General features: G+C 31.7%; 1 protein-coding gene across 2 annotated transcripts in view; it reads left to right on the top strand.

The window, feature by feature from the left end:
- LOC119611790 overlaps nt 1-15,488 on the top strand; it is a 20,426-nt gene extending 4,938 nt beyond the window's left edge. Inside the window, exons 2-3 of one of the 2 annotated variants that reach the window (XM_037967483.1) lie at nt 466-833; nt 15,340-15,488. In XM_037967483.1, coding sequence (XP_037823411.1) covers nt 466-833; nt 15,340-15,468 — 497 coding nt within the window. In that variant the 3' untranslated portion in view covers nt 15,469-15,488. Of the gene's footprint in view, nt 1-120; nt 834-15,339 lie in introns of those variants that run through there. The other variant, XM_037967482.1, reaches the window with a different exon arrangement.
- Nucleotides 15,489-15,716: the final 228 nt, after the last annotated feature.

Genomic DNA, 15,716 nt, shown 5'->3' with positions numbered 1-15,716 from the left:
TTGCAAAAATTATTTTCAAAGGCAACGGTAGAAACGATTGTTGAGAGTGTTGAGTGCTGTTGTTGTTGTTGATAGGCTGTTTGTGATCGTGTTGGTGGGCTAGTGGGTTAACTGGTTGGTGGCGTTGATGAGCGTTTAGTTTAACATTTCAGCTTAGCGGTATTAAACGTGCGTTGACTAACAAGCATTGAACGTTACGGTTTAAACAAATTTGAAAAAAAAGTGAACGAAATTTTAAACGAAGAAAAAAAGAAACGGAAAACCTTGTTAGTTTTAATTAAAATGCAAAGAAAGTGAAATTAATTTAAAGCTAAAGAATAGAAATATAAGAAAATATGAAATAATTTTTTATAAAAAATTAGAGTTAAATTAAAAAAATTCAGTGTTAGTGTTTAAATGTATCAAAAATGAATCCCATACAAGAAGAATCTGAACAACGTATACCTCTCATGGTGAATTCTTTAGATGAGACTAACTCAAATATACCTTATGCTGATGACAATAAATCCAATGATAATTCTGTTCCCCCCAGTCGCAAAGTCTCTTTAAGTAGTAGACGTAATGTTGATCTAACTTTACAAATAGAAAATGATTCGAGTATTGTTAATAGTACAGCAGACTCGGGTAATAATTCACCTAAAACTGCCTCAGATGAATCGACGGCTATGGAAACACCACCTTTGCCATTGCCGCGTGGTTTACGTCGTAATTCGATATCTATGCCTTCGGGCATTAATGCCATAGAGGATTTGGAAGCTTTAAGGCTGAAACATCAAATGCAGGAACAAGAACCAGTACCGGAAGAGGAGAAGAGTAATAGTCGAACGGATAGTGTAAGTTGTTTTTCTTTTGTCAATCTTCTGCAGGCTTCCAAAGTACTTTTGAAACGAAAATTTTGGAAACGATCTTTATTAGGACATATTACTCCATTATAAGTTGGAATAACGCAAAGTATTAGAAAATTAGGAAATCACATCTTCGAGCGAAAACAAAACGCGTATATGTATTTACAGTTACAACAACAACATGACCACTTTGCATGTTTCGACCACTAAGACCCATGTTAGTCTATCAGTAATGAGTTAAATCGGGATCTAAAGAGATTTTAAAATACGACTACAGAACAAGTTATAGATAAATTCCCTTCTCTGAAATACCTCAAAACTTTATACAATTAAATCGCTCTACATTACACCCTCCCTAAGAACCATTTTAGTCGATTAGAATAGAGGTAAATTGGGATCTCATATAGTTTTTTTTCTATGTCGCGAGAAGTATGCACCGAATCGACCTATTGATTAGATTAATACAGAAACCTGTTGCGAATATTCCAAAAAGATAATATTCATTCCCTCCTAGAAGTTGGTTACAGATCCTCTTCATATAAAGTATAAGACCGAGAACCTAAAATACGACTACAGAACAGGTTATGTGTCAATTAACTTCCCTGGATTAGCTCCAAATATTAAGAAATTAAATCACTCGGTTTGAGTACATCACTCTCTTTCTAAGACCCATTTTATCCAATCAGAATTGAGGTAAATCGGGATCTCATATATTTTTTGTATTTCGCAAAAACCTTGCACGGAATTCGACCTTTTGATTAGGTTAATACAGAAACCTGTTCCGATTATCTAAAAAGAGAGTGGTATTTCTCTCGTAGAAGTTGGTCGATAATCCTCTTCAGTATAAGAACGAGAATCTATATAAAAGCGGGATTCTAAAACACGACTCCACAGAATCAGAAGTAGTTACGTGTCAAGTGCCCACCCTTAGTTAGTTAGTTTGAAAGGAGGTGAAAGAAATACCCCTAGACCTCTATTGGGCCTGTTGTGCGCTTGTTACCTCAGATGAGAATCGAACGCACTACCTCCGGTCTACCAGACTAGAACACTAACCACTAACCTACCGGAGGCCACAATTCCCCTCCCTTATTAGAAGTTGTTTGGATGTGATTTGCATCCAATGTTTTTCCAACACTTCGACCCTCGTAGTCGTAAAGTTATTATTTTATTTCGTAAAAGTTATAACAACATTTCATTCTCATTGTAAATTTAATTCTTTAATTGCGATTTATGTGTCTTCTTAATAACATTTTAATAATGTGTGAATTGCATTTGAAACACAAAATAATATCAATTAAAAAGCTTTATTTTTGGGCCGTCTTTTTTTAAAATTTCATTTACATATTTTTAAAAAATTATTAAAAGATAATGGCAATAAAGAGAAGATCTTCAGGTCAGGACAATTAAAAGAATTAGTTCCACAACGTGTACGAATACGGCTTGAAACAATTGCGCTTTAGGATTAGTTTAATCTTGTATCAAGTACGTATTGGACTTAAATCAAGACAATAATTATTAAAACTAAAACGTGCGAAGATCACTTTGATCCCAAACAGGCTTAAATCAAACTTTGATTAATGTTCGGACTTGTATTTTGTACTTGATTCTAGTTAAACCGTTCCGTCAAGTACGGATTTTTTATTATTTTTTTTTTTTTTTGAGTAAGTTCCTTAGAATATTAAAATCAGTGATCCTGTGGGGCGTAATATCGGTAACAACAAGGTTTTGGATTACGCCGCCCAAAGCCTTTCAATGACAAAGTTTCGTCTGTCCAACTTTATATAGTTATAGACTCTACTTCCCAAAAACTTAATTTAAGTTATAGGCGTACTAAAAACACACTTTAAAATATCTTTTAGTATGCTCCAGATTGGCTTTGCTTTGACGTCTTAAAAAAACACTATTTCTTCTCTCACAAGAGATTTATGATCTCTAAAATCTGTGTTAAAAGAAAATGGTCACCAAGATAATATCCATCAAAAATAAGAGTTATACAAACTTAAATAGCAACATTATGACGTTAGCATTTATAAAAGTCCCACGATCATAAATCTATTTCAAATGATCAAGATAAAATTCTGAGTAAATAGATTTCACGTAAACTGAAATCATACATGAATATATGATTACAAAATTTCATTTATGATACAAAAATGGAATGATGAACATTTTTGATAATTCATATTATAATACGATCTAGATACATCGGCCCTTCTTTTGGCAGCATGACAGAAATTATCTTCTAATTTTCTCCGTTAGTTTGCTAGAAGTTTTAAGTTGACATTGGGTGCTAGGTTGACATACAAGTTTGACATGAGGATTGCAGAAGCTTTAAGGCAAAAAAAGAAGAATCGATATTCCACCATCTAATAGATTCCTTGGTGATTACACTACTTTCAACCTTGCTAAGTTATCTGGGTTTAGACTTAATCACCTACTGAGATACATATATGAGAGCTAAGGGTTGAATCTAATACTACTGCTAATTTATATAGTTAATTAACAATTCAATAAATAAAATTATTTATTTACTTCATTCAAACCCCCGCCATAAAGAAAAAACACTTGTAATACTTGTTGACAAATTTTAATGGTTGTAATAAAAAAAAGTATAACAAGTAAATATTTCAAATCTCAAAGTTTATAACTGTCATAAATCTTTACGATAATATAAATTTATAAAATATAAAGTCATATTTAACTAATGACCAAATAATAACATTTTGATTGTTGTTTTCTTCGTTTTTTTTTTAAAAATTGTGTTGGGAATTAAATTCGTTAAAAAAAGTTAAATTTAATACGAAATCAAAATAAAGAAAATATTTAAATGAAGTAAAAGTATAGATGTTTGTTTTTATATGACGATGACTTAATGTCTACAGAATGTATTTAGATTTTAACAGAGGTTTATAATTGCTGTGAATAATGATTTAATTTAGATTTACTGGTTACCCAGCGCCACTTAAATTATATGTTTTAGGTAAGGGGGAGAGTAAGTGTATGAAACAAATGGAGAGCAAGCGTAGCAGTTATTCACACTCTGCAGGCATGGAAAATTCGGTACTTTAGTTCTTTTTCGGTACTTTTTGATATCGTAAATGTCCCGAGACATTTGCAATACCTTTTCTAACATACATTTTTGATAAATAGTCTTTATAGTAGTCAATAGACCAATTAGTCTATAGTCTAATATAAAGTCTATTTTATAGTTTAGTCTATAGTCCAGTATATAGTCTAGTCTATAGTCTAGTCTATAGTCTAGTCTATAGTCTAGTCTATAGTCTAGTCTATAGTCTAGTCTATAGTCTAGTCTATAGTCTAGTCTATAGTCTAGTCTATAGTCTAGTCTATAGTCTAGTCTATAGTCTAGTCTATAGTCTAGTCTATAGTCTAGTCTATAGTCTAGTCTATAGTCTAGTCTATAGTCTAGTCTATAGTCTAGTCTATAGTCTAGTCTATAGTCTAGTCTATAGTCTAGTCTATAGTCTAGTCTATAGTCTAGTCTATAGTCTAGTCTATAGTCTAGTCTATAGTCTAGTCTATAGTCTAGTCTATAGTCTAGTCTATAGTCTAGTCTATAGTCTAGTCTATAGTCTAGTCTATAGTCTATAGTCTAGTCTATAGTCTAGTCTATAGTCTGTCTATAGTCTAGTCTATAGTCTAGTCTATAGTCTAGTCTATAGTCTAGTCTATAGTCTAGTCTATAGTCTAGTCTATAGTCTAGTCTATAGTCTAGTCTATAGTCTAGTCTATAGTCTAGTCTATAGTCTAGTCTATAGTCTAGTCTATAGTCTAGTCTATAGTCTAGTCTATAGTCTAGTCTATAGTCTAGTCTATAGTCTAGTCTATAGTCTAGTCTATAGTCTAGTCTATAGTCTAGTCTATAGTCTAGTCTATAGTCTAGTCTATAGTCTAGTCTATAGTCTAGTCTATAGTCCTAGTCTATAGTCTAGTCTATAGTCTAGTCTATAGTCTAGTCTAGTCTAGTCTATAGTCTAGTCTATAGTCTAGTCTATAGTCTAGTCTATAGTCTAGTCTATAGTCTAGTCTATAGTCTAGTCTATAGTCTAGTCTATAGTCTAGTCTATAGTCTAGTCTATAGTCTAGTCTATAGTCTAGTCTATAGTCTAGTCTATAGTCTAGTCTATAGTCTAGTCTATAGTCTAGTCTATAGTCTAGTCTATAGTCTAGTCTATAGTCTAGTCTATAGTCTAGTCTATAGTCTAGTCTATAGTCTAGTCTATAGTCTAGTCTATAGTCTAGTCTATAGTCTAGTCTATAGTCTAGTCTATAGTCTAGTCTATAGTCTAGTCTATAGTCTAGTCTATAGTCTAGTCTATAGTCTAGTCTATAGTCTAGTCTATAGTCTAGTCTATAGTCTAGTCTATAGTCTAGTCTATAGTCTAGTCTATAGTCTAGTCTATAGTCTAGTCTATAGTCTAGTCTATAGTCTAGTCTATAGTCTAGTCTATAGTCTAGTCTATAGTCTAGTCTATAGTCTAGTCTATAGTCTAGTCTATAGTCTAGTCTATAGTCTAGTCTATAGTCTAGTCTATAGTCTAGTCTATAGTCTAGTCTATAGTCTAGTCTATAGTCTAGTCTATAGTCTAGTCTATAGTCTAGTCTATAGTCTAGTCTATAGTCTAGTCTATAGTCTAGTCTATAGTCTAGTCTATAGTCTAGTCTATAGTCTAGTCTATAGTCTAGTCTATAGTCTAGTCTATAGTCTAGTCTATAGTCTAGTCTATAGTCTAGTCTATAGTCTAGTCTATAGTCTAGTCTATAGTCTAGTCTATAGTCTAGTCTATAGTCTAGTCTATAGTCTATTATAGTCTAGTCTATAGTCTAGTCTATAGTCTAGTCTATAGTCTAGTCTATAGTCTAGTCTATAGTCTAGTCTATAGTCTAGTCTATAGTCTAGTCTAGTCTACAGTCTAGTCTATAGTCTAGTCTATAGTCTAGTCTATAGTCTAGTCTATAGTCTAGTCTATAGTCTAGTCTATAGTCTAGTCTATAGTCTAGTCTATAGTCGTCTATAGTCTAGTCTATAGTCTAGTCTATAGTCTAGTCTATAGTCTAGTCTATAGTCTAGTCTATAGTCTAGTCTATAGTCTAGTCTATAGTCTAGTCTATAGTCTAGTCTATAGTCTAGTCTATAGTCTAGTCTATAGTCTAGTCTATAGTCTAGTCTATAGTCTAGTCTATAGTCTAGTCTATAGTCTAGTCTATAGTCTAGTCTATAGTCTAGTCTATAGTCTAGTCTATAGTCTAGTCTATAGTCTAGTCTATAGTCTAGTCTATAGTCTAGTCTATAGTCTAGTCTATAGTCTAGTCTATAGTCTAGTCTATAGTCTAGTCTATAGTCTAGTCTATAGTCTAGTCTATAGTCTAGTCTATAGTCTAGTCTATAGTCTAGTCTATAGTCTAGTCTATAGTCTAGTCTATAGTCTAGTCTATAGTCTAGTCTATAGTCTAGTCTATAGTCTAGTCTATAGTCTAGTCTATAGTCTAGTCTATAGTAGTCTATAGTCTAGCCTATAGTCTAGTCTATAGTCTAGTCTATAGTATAGTCTAGTATTAAAAAAAATTCCCGGAAAACCCAAACATTTTTTCCCGAGAATTCCTGGGATATCCCGGATGGGAATTCCCGAACCTCAAACTCTAGTAGCGAAGCACCCAGGGTACTTTAGTATTTTGTAAAGCTCACGTGACATAATTCGTAGGGATTTTTAGGTTCAAATCTCGTGATCAGTTTAAACTGGTTTAAATTAATAAATTTTCAGATATTGTTTATTCCTAAAAACGAAGCTATTAAAAAAGTAGAAGCAGCAGGTAGCATCATTAAATAAGATAGAATCACAAGCTGTTGTTGTTTTTTATCGGTTGTAAATAATTTATTTTTTGAAGCACGTTTTTTGTCAACAAATTTTAAAATACACATTTGTCATGTGATTCAGCACATACATATGTATGTGTGTTTGAATTTGTATTTGTTTTTTAAGCTGCGATTATTGATACAAATGTGATATTATTTTAATAAAGAAAATAAATAAGCAAATTATATAAAATATATGCAAAATATAGTTAAAATTTAAACAAATGTATATAGATTAATATTAACGATCTTAATGATGTAAATTATAATAAATTATTTATATTAAATGCATTGAATAGTTGAAGTAAACAATAACTAGTCATCATTTAATTTGTATTGCAAATATGATCATTATTCCATAGATTATAAAAAACACGTAATTTTATGGTGAAAGTAAATTAGTTCAAATGTGTAAAATACATACATATTGAATATAAACATTTACTTAGTTGTAACTAGCAAGCTGTAATTATTACAATACATATTTATTACACTTTTTAATTGTTTTTGTTTTTGCTATTAGTAATACTAAGGGCTTTATCACATTAAACTTTGACTCGAAATTATAAAATGTACTCATATTTATAACTGAGGTCTTTAAAGGGTTAATTCTTTAATTTTAAAGCCTTAAGATATGCTTTGGTTTTTTATCGCAATAACCTCATACACATTTTAATGATGGTTAGTAACTGTTAAATGCCGTTACACTAAACCCAATAAACATTATTGTTGATAGTTTTAATAAGAATAACTAAAGGTGTATAGTTAGCCAAGGGATTATCATAAGCGGGAATTATTATGAATCAATTTTCACAAATTTATTTTTAATGAATTATACATCTATATTTATCATCACGTCACTATAATCTGGTGGGCTGTTTCGGACAAACAGTGTAATGGTATTATAGAAAGTGCAGAGTAAATCCTTTAGAAACATTTACGAGGCATTCCTCCCATTGGAACGTATTTCAAATACGAGGCGGTACTCATAGCTGATAGGTTCAATCATATATTTAGATGATTTGATCAAAGTCGACTGCAGGACACGTCATCAATATATACTGGACATACACAAACATAAGTCTTAAGAGATAAGAGATATTGATCCTTGATAAAGAGTCATGATCAAATGGAATTTTAAAGCAAACTTTTACGGAAATATGTTGTTACAGAGAATGCAAGACTTGACGGGTTTAAGAGTCTACATTGAAAACCCGGAATCCGAGTTAAACTTCGGACTAACTAACCACAATATTAGCTAGTCGAAAGTCCAGGCTATTAACGGATGTTAACATATTTTCCCACAGCCAGATGACAATTACTGTGATTTTATCTGAAAAGGTTAAGTCTAAGTCCGTATTTGACTGTATGAGAATCAATAGCCGATTACTCTTCTAATTGAAAGTGTTGTATCATATGGGTCCCCAGCAAATCGAGGATAATCGGCAAAAGATAGAGTTAATGTGCTCGCTATAAAGGGAAGAGAGCTTGTTTGAAGTTAAACGGATGAATGCAATATCTTTAGCCTCTACGACGGCAGTATTAAAACAAGAGACATTTGAAATAATGGAATTTTGGTTTAGATCGTACGAAGAGAAGGATGGGAAGCCTTTTTAGAATAACAACAATGCGATGTTAGTATGATGGTACGTATTCTGAGGAGACTAATGGCATAACAGGCATCATCAGACAAATATAGCACATGCGTAGAAGAGAGTGAAACTGTGGAACAGTTTCACGTCATAGTAAGACATTCGTCGGAATTTAATCCAAATATCTTGTTATCGCTATTATTCCAGATATTACATTCCTCAGGAACACTGATTGGAGAATTCTAAGAAACTAGTACGTCCAGGTAACTGAGTTTCTGAATATTGGGCGATAATTCCTTTTATAGAAAGTAGGAGAATTCTTGTTCATCCATGAATTTGGAATGGTTTCCAAGAAAGATCATATTCTTAATATAGGGCGAAGTTACAAATTTGTTAAAGTTTTCTCCAAATTATAAGTAATTGTTTTAATCTTACTTATGGTATCCTAATCTCAAACTAGGATCATGGTTCACTGCAGTTATTTTTCTACCCGATATTAGTCTTTGTCGCAGATATTTGGCTGAGAGAAATCCTATAGTCGGGGAAAATGTATAAGATTTGTTATCGGAATTAGTTCTAGGATAACGTTTGACATATAGCTAAAGTGTGTGTCACTGATATATAATAACACCAGAAGTATAATTTCAAGATTATAGACTCCCTTTCTGCTGAAACGGTTAATTCTCTGAACTTTTAATTAAAGTTATTTATTTAATACGTTCCTCCATGTTTCACAAATAGATATTCAGATATAATCTTAATTTAGCCAAAAAGGGTAAATGCGGTATGCTTTTCTGTTTCAAATCCTTTAGTGACGCTACATTGATTTAGATATATTTCATTATCAAGAGAAGATTGGAATGAGATTAAACTTTTCAAGAAGTGGAACTTATCTCCAAATACTATTTATAATGTTCGTTATAAAGTACTCGAAACCTATCAGATAATATTTGATAAATGAACTTGAACAAGAAATTGAAGAGGGAAGAGGGAAAAGGAACTATATACGCCTGGTATCGAATTGACACCAAAGAATTTATAATTTTTCTAAATTTTAGACAACGGATGTGTATAAAATTTAGATTTCGACAACGAATTTTGCAATGTTGTCAACATTACATAGTGTTGTCGTACGTATGTATATACTTTGACAACGAATGGTATTGAAAAATTATAAACAATTTGGTGTCAGTTTGGTACCAGGCGTAAATATTTCTTATTCCCTCTGTGCGGAACAATGTCAATGTTTATGATAATTGAAAATGTTTTTCTTAGACAATAAGAGTAGTCGATAAAGTTGAAGCGCCTCAAGGTTGATGATGGCTTGAAGTAGTTGAGACTTGTGTCAGTGGAACTATCATAACTTTATTATAATCGACGCTATTTTGAAGAAAAACTTCGTTTCACTTGGTCTTGCTTGATAATTTGGCGAGTCTAAACATAATTGTATTGTGAACACCTCTAATATACTCCTTGGACTCTCAACGTTTATTATTCCCGACAAATATTTACCATCCAATCACTATTTATAGTTCTAATAACAATTGAAATCGTCACAAAAATCAAAAATTAAATAAACAAATTTTATTGATGCAATACACGACTCATAAAACGGAAAAAATATATACAATAAAATCGCATCTTATCAAAAACCTTTAAACTGTTTTTTCGAAAAACAAATAGTACAATCACAGTCTAGCCTAAATAATAAAACACTTAAATCTGATTTCCCAGTTTAATAAAGTAAATATTTGTAAAATAGTTAACTGATCGCACTCGATCATTTATCTATCATTCACTTAATCATTGCATGCTTTGTATTAGACTCTCTAGTTTAGAGCGATCGTGATGATGATCGTCATCATCATCGTCACCTAGCAAAACTCTTATAAAATCATGAACCTATTTAATTAATTCAATTATAATTTGTGTGTAGAAAAAATGGGGGGGAGAATGAAATAAAATTAATGGCTTGTAATAATTTATGAAACAAAAATAACAACGACAATAGTGAAAACACATAATATTTGACACGATCAGTCACTCTTCTGCTCAATTTAAAGTCATGCCCCAACTGGCAAATGGTGATTATTCTCACACCACAGACAATCGAACAAACAAACGAACGAACACATCTGTGTAATTAAACAATGAGATCAATAAATTTTCACAGTAAAATATTTTTGTATGAAAAGTGAACAGTGGGTGGGAGTAACGATCGTAACGATCGTAACGATCAAAGTCCCCATTTGATCGATAATTTGAAAAATCTTGCTACAAAATGAATGATCAGTGATGTTCACGATCAGAGATAAAGATCAATATGACCTAGATCGCTAAATGGTTTCTGAACAGAGTTCCACGATTGCGATCACTGCTACGCTAAGATGACTACTTGTCTTGATCAGCAAAGTTATCAGTTTTAAGAGATTAGAAAGCTCGACTTCTAAGCGAATATAAGTTAATTTCTAAGAATAGGGGACTTCCCCTTCATACCACATCATTATGTTACAAACCCAATAACAAATCAGGTATAGCTTCCACTATTAAAAGTAGAGTCAAATAAACTATGCAAATTATTTATTGGGCAACAAAAGAAAAAAAAACAAAATATTAAAATAAAATTATAAAAACAAAAATGTAAAATTGATCAGCAAAAAATAAAAAAACAAAACAAAATAATTATAATGTAATCATAACAAAAGTAACAATTAAATAAAATAGAAAACAAAACACAAAAAGCAAAATCAACCAGCATTCAAAACCCCAGAGGGTTGATCAGATAAAGACCAATTAAAATAACAAAAAAATAATAATAAAAAATGCAAAATACAAATACCAACTTATTGAAACCCACTGTGCCATGATTAAATAATTAATACAACATTGTTTTATATATACAGCTTGATGTTAAACTTTTTAAAAACTTAATTTTAGTTCATCATCAGACTTGCAAACGTGTATTTAAGACAGCCGAAAAAAAAAAAATATTATAAAAAGAAATTTCTTTCACGTGATTTATTTTGCATATATATTCCAAATCCTTTGTTCTTTTATTATAAAATGGCATCTTTAGTAAATATTTTTAAACATAATAATCATCATGGGTGTGTCGGTGATAAAAATTATACGAATTATTCTTATGATACGAATGCAAATCAAAGAAATTTTACAATAATGAAAGTGTTAAGAGTGTGAGCAATAATAATTCTAGTTCGGAAAGTGTGAATAATATTTTGGACAAGGCAGGTACTTAAATGCTTGGGAAATGTTTAGTATTATTAAAAAATAATCGGATTTTTTTTTAAGAAAATGTATGATCAGATTTAATACCATGTATAATTTCTATTGCAAAAAAATTTAAAACATTTTTGTGTAGCAATGAGGGTGTTGTCGGATTAAATTCTCGGCTTTAGGTTTTGTTGGATCTTTATTGTAAAAATAAGTGATAAAAGAAATGAAACAAAAAGAATTTTTCAGAACAGGATTTTTAGGGAGAAGATGTATATACTCCTTTTAATCATTGTGAAATTATAAGGGATATCGCTACCAATCTAATCTATATGGGGTTTGAATTCGTACTAGTAGACTCACTTGACCCATTGCCCTATTACAGTGGTTTTATACCCTACACCACTTTAGTGGGGAGGGTATATTGGATTTGTGCTGATGTTTGTAAAATGCAAAAATATCCCTTAAAGTATACCAATCGGTTTAAAATCATTTCCTGACTCGATTAAGCTATGTTTGTCCGTATGGCTGGCTGTCCATGTAAATCTTGTGTGCAAGGTACAGTTCGCAACTTTCAAGATAATTGGATGAAATTTGGCCCAAGGATGAAACCTATTGAAAATTGTCAAAATCGGTCTATTATTTCTCCTAGCCCCCATACAACAGAACCATAGGAAATGGGTTTCTGAGCTCATAATTATGTTAAATATACCTGTATATCGACAAAAAGCGGCACAACTATGTTTATATCTTGCCAAATTTTATAAAGATCGGGCCTAGCAAAGTCATACAAAGTCCCCTTCAGAAAATTACTTGAATGTCCAAAAGAACTTATAAACACAAATATCGCTATGAAAATTATATAAATATAAATATATTCACAAAATTGTATCGGGCTTTGTCCATATTTGCCCCTAGCCTCTTTCAGAAAATTAGTTTTTCATCCATAACAATCCGCATTTTCGCCAAATTCGCAAAGTTTGTTCGAAAACTAACTGTATGTTATTGAGATTGATACCACTGAAATCAATATCATAATCTTTCAAATTCCCTCGCTAATTTATCTGAAACTCTCAGAGATCAATATCAAAATTCTGTTTCCTAAAGTGTTCCCGTATTCTTTAACCAATATATTGCAATGGTACAAAGTATTACGTTTAGGAGTGGGGACTCCATAGAGATCAATATAAGAATCTCTTCAACACCCTAATTTATCTACACTTTATTACCTAAATTCTCCTCGTATCTCTTCAGTCATTCATAGTAGTATTGTCGAATGACACGACATTCAATTGTGAGATGCCCCTGCATTCATGGTCTAGTATAGATGTTGTAGACACATTGTTAGGAGACATACCTAATAGCAGCTTAACTATCGGTGTAAATTTGAAACTCTCTAAAAGATATTCGATTAAATCAGAGAGAATTTACAGCCCTTTAATCACTGTTATCGACAAATAATACAATCCTTATTGAGTCTGAATATTATTTTGATTTAATAGACATCAATGAAGATATAGTAAAGCGATCTCTCGAATGTTTTGAAATCAGATAATTTCCAATCGTAGTATTTAAGAGGTAATCGGTGGTTTACCAAATCATGTTTCTGGGTCATCAATATAGAACCCCAGACCCACTTTGTCCCCCAATTTAGAGCCATCCGTGTAACAACGGATTCCTACTCGTATTTGCTCTATTCTATCATTCTATCTGGGATCAGCGTTTCAAAGTTTCCGACATAGTCTATGTCTGGTATGCGATCAGGAACGTCCGATGATTGTGTATAACCTTCCAATGTATCCAGTACATTTATGACGTGTCCTATAACCGCTTTTGCTCAGTACGCCTAAAGTAAAGAGCCGTTCGGGTCTAGGCGCCGCCTCATATCTAAAATAAGTTTCAATGGGTGGAATATCTAGCAACGTTTCCAGAGCCTTGGTTGAAGTAGTACACATGGCACCACTTATACCCAAGCAGCATGAACGCTAAACTCCCTGTAGTTGTTTGATATTGCACTTTTTGTCCAAAGCAGTCCACTAGATTATTGAAGCATAAGCAAGAATTGGTCTAATTACAGTTTTATAAAGCCTAAGGACTAAATCCCCATTTCATGCCTATACATATCGCCCAGCAGCGATGTGCCTTGTTGATTCTCATAACCAACGAACTTCATATGTATATTTCCTTTCTATTGAATTCGTAATCATGGGCCATTCATAGATCTCATGATTACTGGTGGTACAAGGGGTTGAGAAGCTTTGGACCACCTTCTAGAGTCAGAAACATAGGTCAGATGCTACCAGATCATATAGCTGAAATTATCTAGTTTTTCAAGATCAAGGTTTTGGCATCGTAATTTCATTCAATATCTCCATAAGTAGAGAGATTTATATCTCTGTCCAACAAAGTCATACGTAGTAACTTGTAATATTTGGAAAGAGTCAGTAGCCTCCCTTATCAAAGAGCTAGTGAATAACGTTTGCCTAATGATAACGCTTAAAATCTTAGAGTTTTTGTCAACATTTTTATAAGGAAGCAAGTTAAGTCTGGATTTAAAAAACGCACTACGAAACTGTAATGCGGTAATGTCTATGAGAGAGATCATCAGCTCTCGCCTTAAGAGAGGAAACTAAAGCTATTAAGTTGTGGTCAATTCAATTCATTGCTTGATCATATAGATCAAAAAGAATAGAGATATAAACGCAAGAGAAGAAAATTAACCTTATTGGTGGGTTTAAAATTCGGCTAACTTAACGTTAGACATACTTTTTTTTAGAGAAATCTTAAATATGCCAAAACATTTTCGATGACATTAATAAAGTTAAATCTTAACTAAGACATATGTCATAAATGTTCAAAATATTCTTGTATGTATGTGTTTATACAAAGGGATATTCTGTCCTCGTTTTAGCTGCAGTAGTATATAAAATTTTTATTCAAAAACTACCCTTTAAAGGTCTAAATGTTACTACTTTGAGTATGAGCTAGAGGATTTAACACTTATTCTCTTAAGGCAGGAGTAAAAGATATTAAGATATAATGCTATTTCATTCTATCCCTTAAAAACTTTATAAAATATTATTTGAGATTGAGCATAAGTTTAACATAATTTAGAGAAAAAATGAAAGAGATGTAATTGTTCATAAAATTTATAGAAAATAATAAGACGCAATAAATTTCATTAAAAAAGAGGGAATTTTCCGCTTTCCACAGGGGAAATACATTTCATAAATGAAAATTTTTTGCAAAATCAGGTAATTTTATCATAGGAGCAATTTTTGTTTCGTATAATTATTTGAAATTTATCACGACAAAATGCTAATTTAATGCTATTAAACAGGTAAATTAGTTATTTTACTAAGAATATACTGGAAAAATCTAGCAACATTTTTTAAAACTTCATGTATTACTTTAGCACAAGATGTTGTCTGGTGAAAAAGAGAAAAACCGCTACCTGCTTGCCTCTCTTCTTTAAATTTCTCTAAAGGTTTAGAAAGGACAGAAATATGTATGTTTATGCCCTGCCCAAGGGTTCAGTTATATTTAGATCTTTAAAGTGATAACATCTAGTTGTGTTCTGTTTTGTTTTAAAATTAAAGTTTGAAATTTGTAATTCTGTAATTTCTTAAATGTTCAATACTACGCGTGTTCATTTTGAAGATATAGTGCAATTGTATTTATACGAATATCATAAAGTATGAAAGAGAGAGAGAGAAAGATGAAAAGATATATAATTTTGTAAAAAAGAAAATGGTGGCTTATTTAGCTAATTGTGTATTTGTTTCATAATTTTCAGGTTATTGATGATATTTCCGGTTCGGTTACATTTAGTGTACCGGAAAAAAATGTCACAACTATTCAATGTGAGAAACCCGAAGAGGAGGAGAGCGATGATGAATTGGAAATACATGGTAAAAGAAGGTAAGTTATAGGTTGATAGAAAAGTGAATATCAATAAAATGGCTAAGATCCAAATTGCAGCAAAAAGTTGATACATTTCTTATTGTTATAGAAAGATCTGAGCTTTCCCTTGCACAATACGGACATTGTTTAGAACATAGACGAGTTTTAGTGTTCAAAATGTTTCGATATTAACAATATTTTGACATAGTTTTTTATATATACGAAGTAAAAAGAAATGCAACTCCTTACTTGTATTCCTAACAAATCGTT

The sequence above is a fragment of the Lucilia sericata genome, unplaced genomic scaffold (assembly GCF_015586225.1).
Source record: "Lucilia sericata isolate MDLA Ls3-8-SP2 unplaced genomic scaffold, ASM1558622v1 Contig001533F_arrow, whole genome shotgun sequence".
In the NCBI taxonomy this organism is placed as follows: Eukaryota; Metazoa; Arthropoda; class Insecta; order Diptera; family Calliphoridae; genus Lucilia; species Lucilia sericata.
The sequence above is the reverse complement of the archived record's forward strand: the minus strand, read 5'-3'. Positions and strand labels throughout refer to the sequence as shown.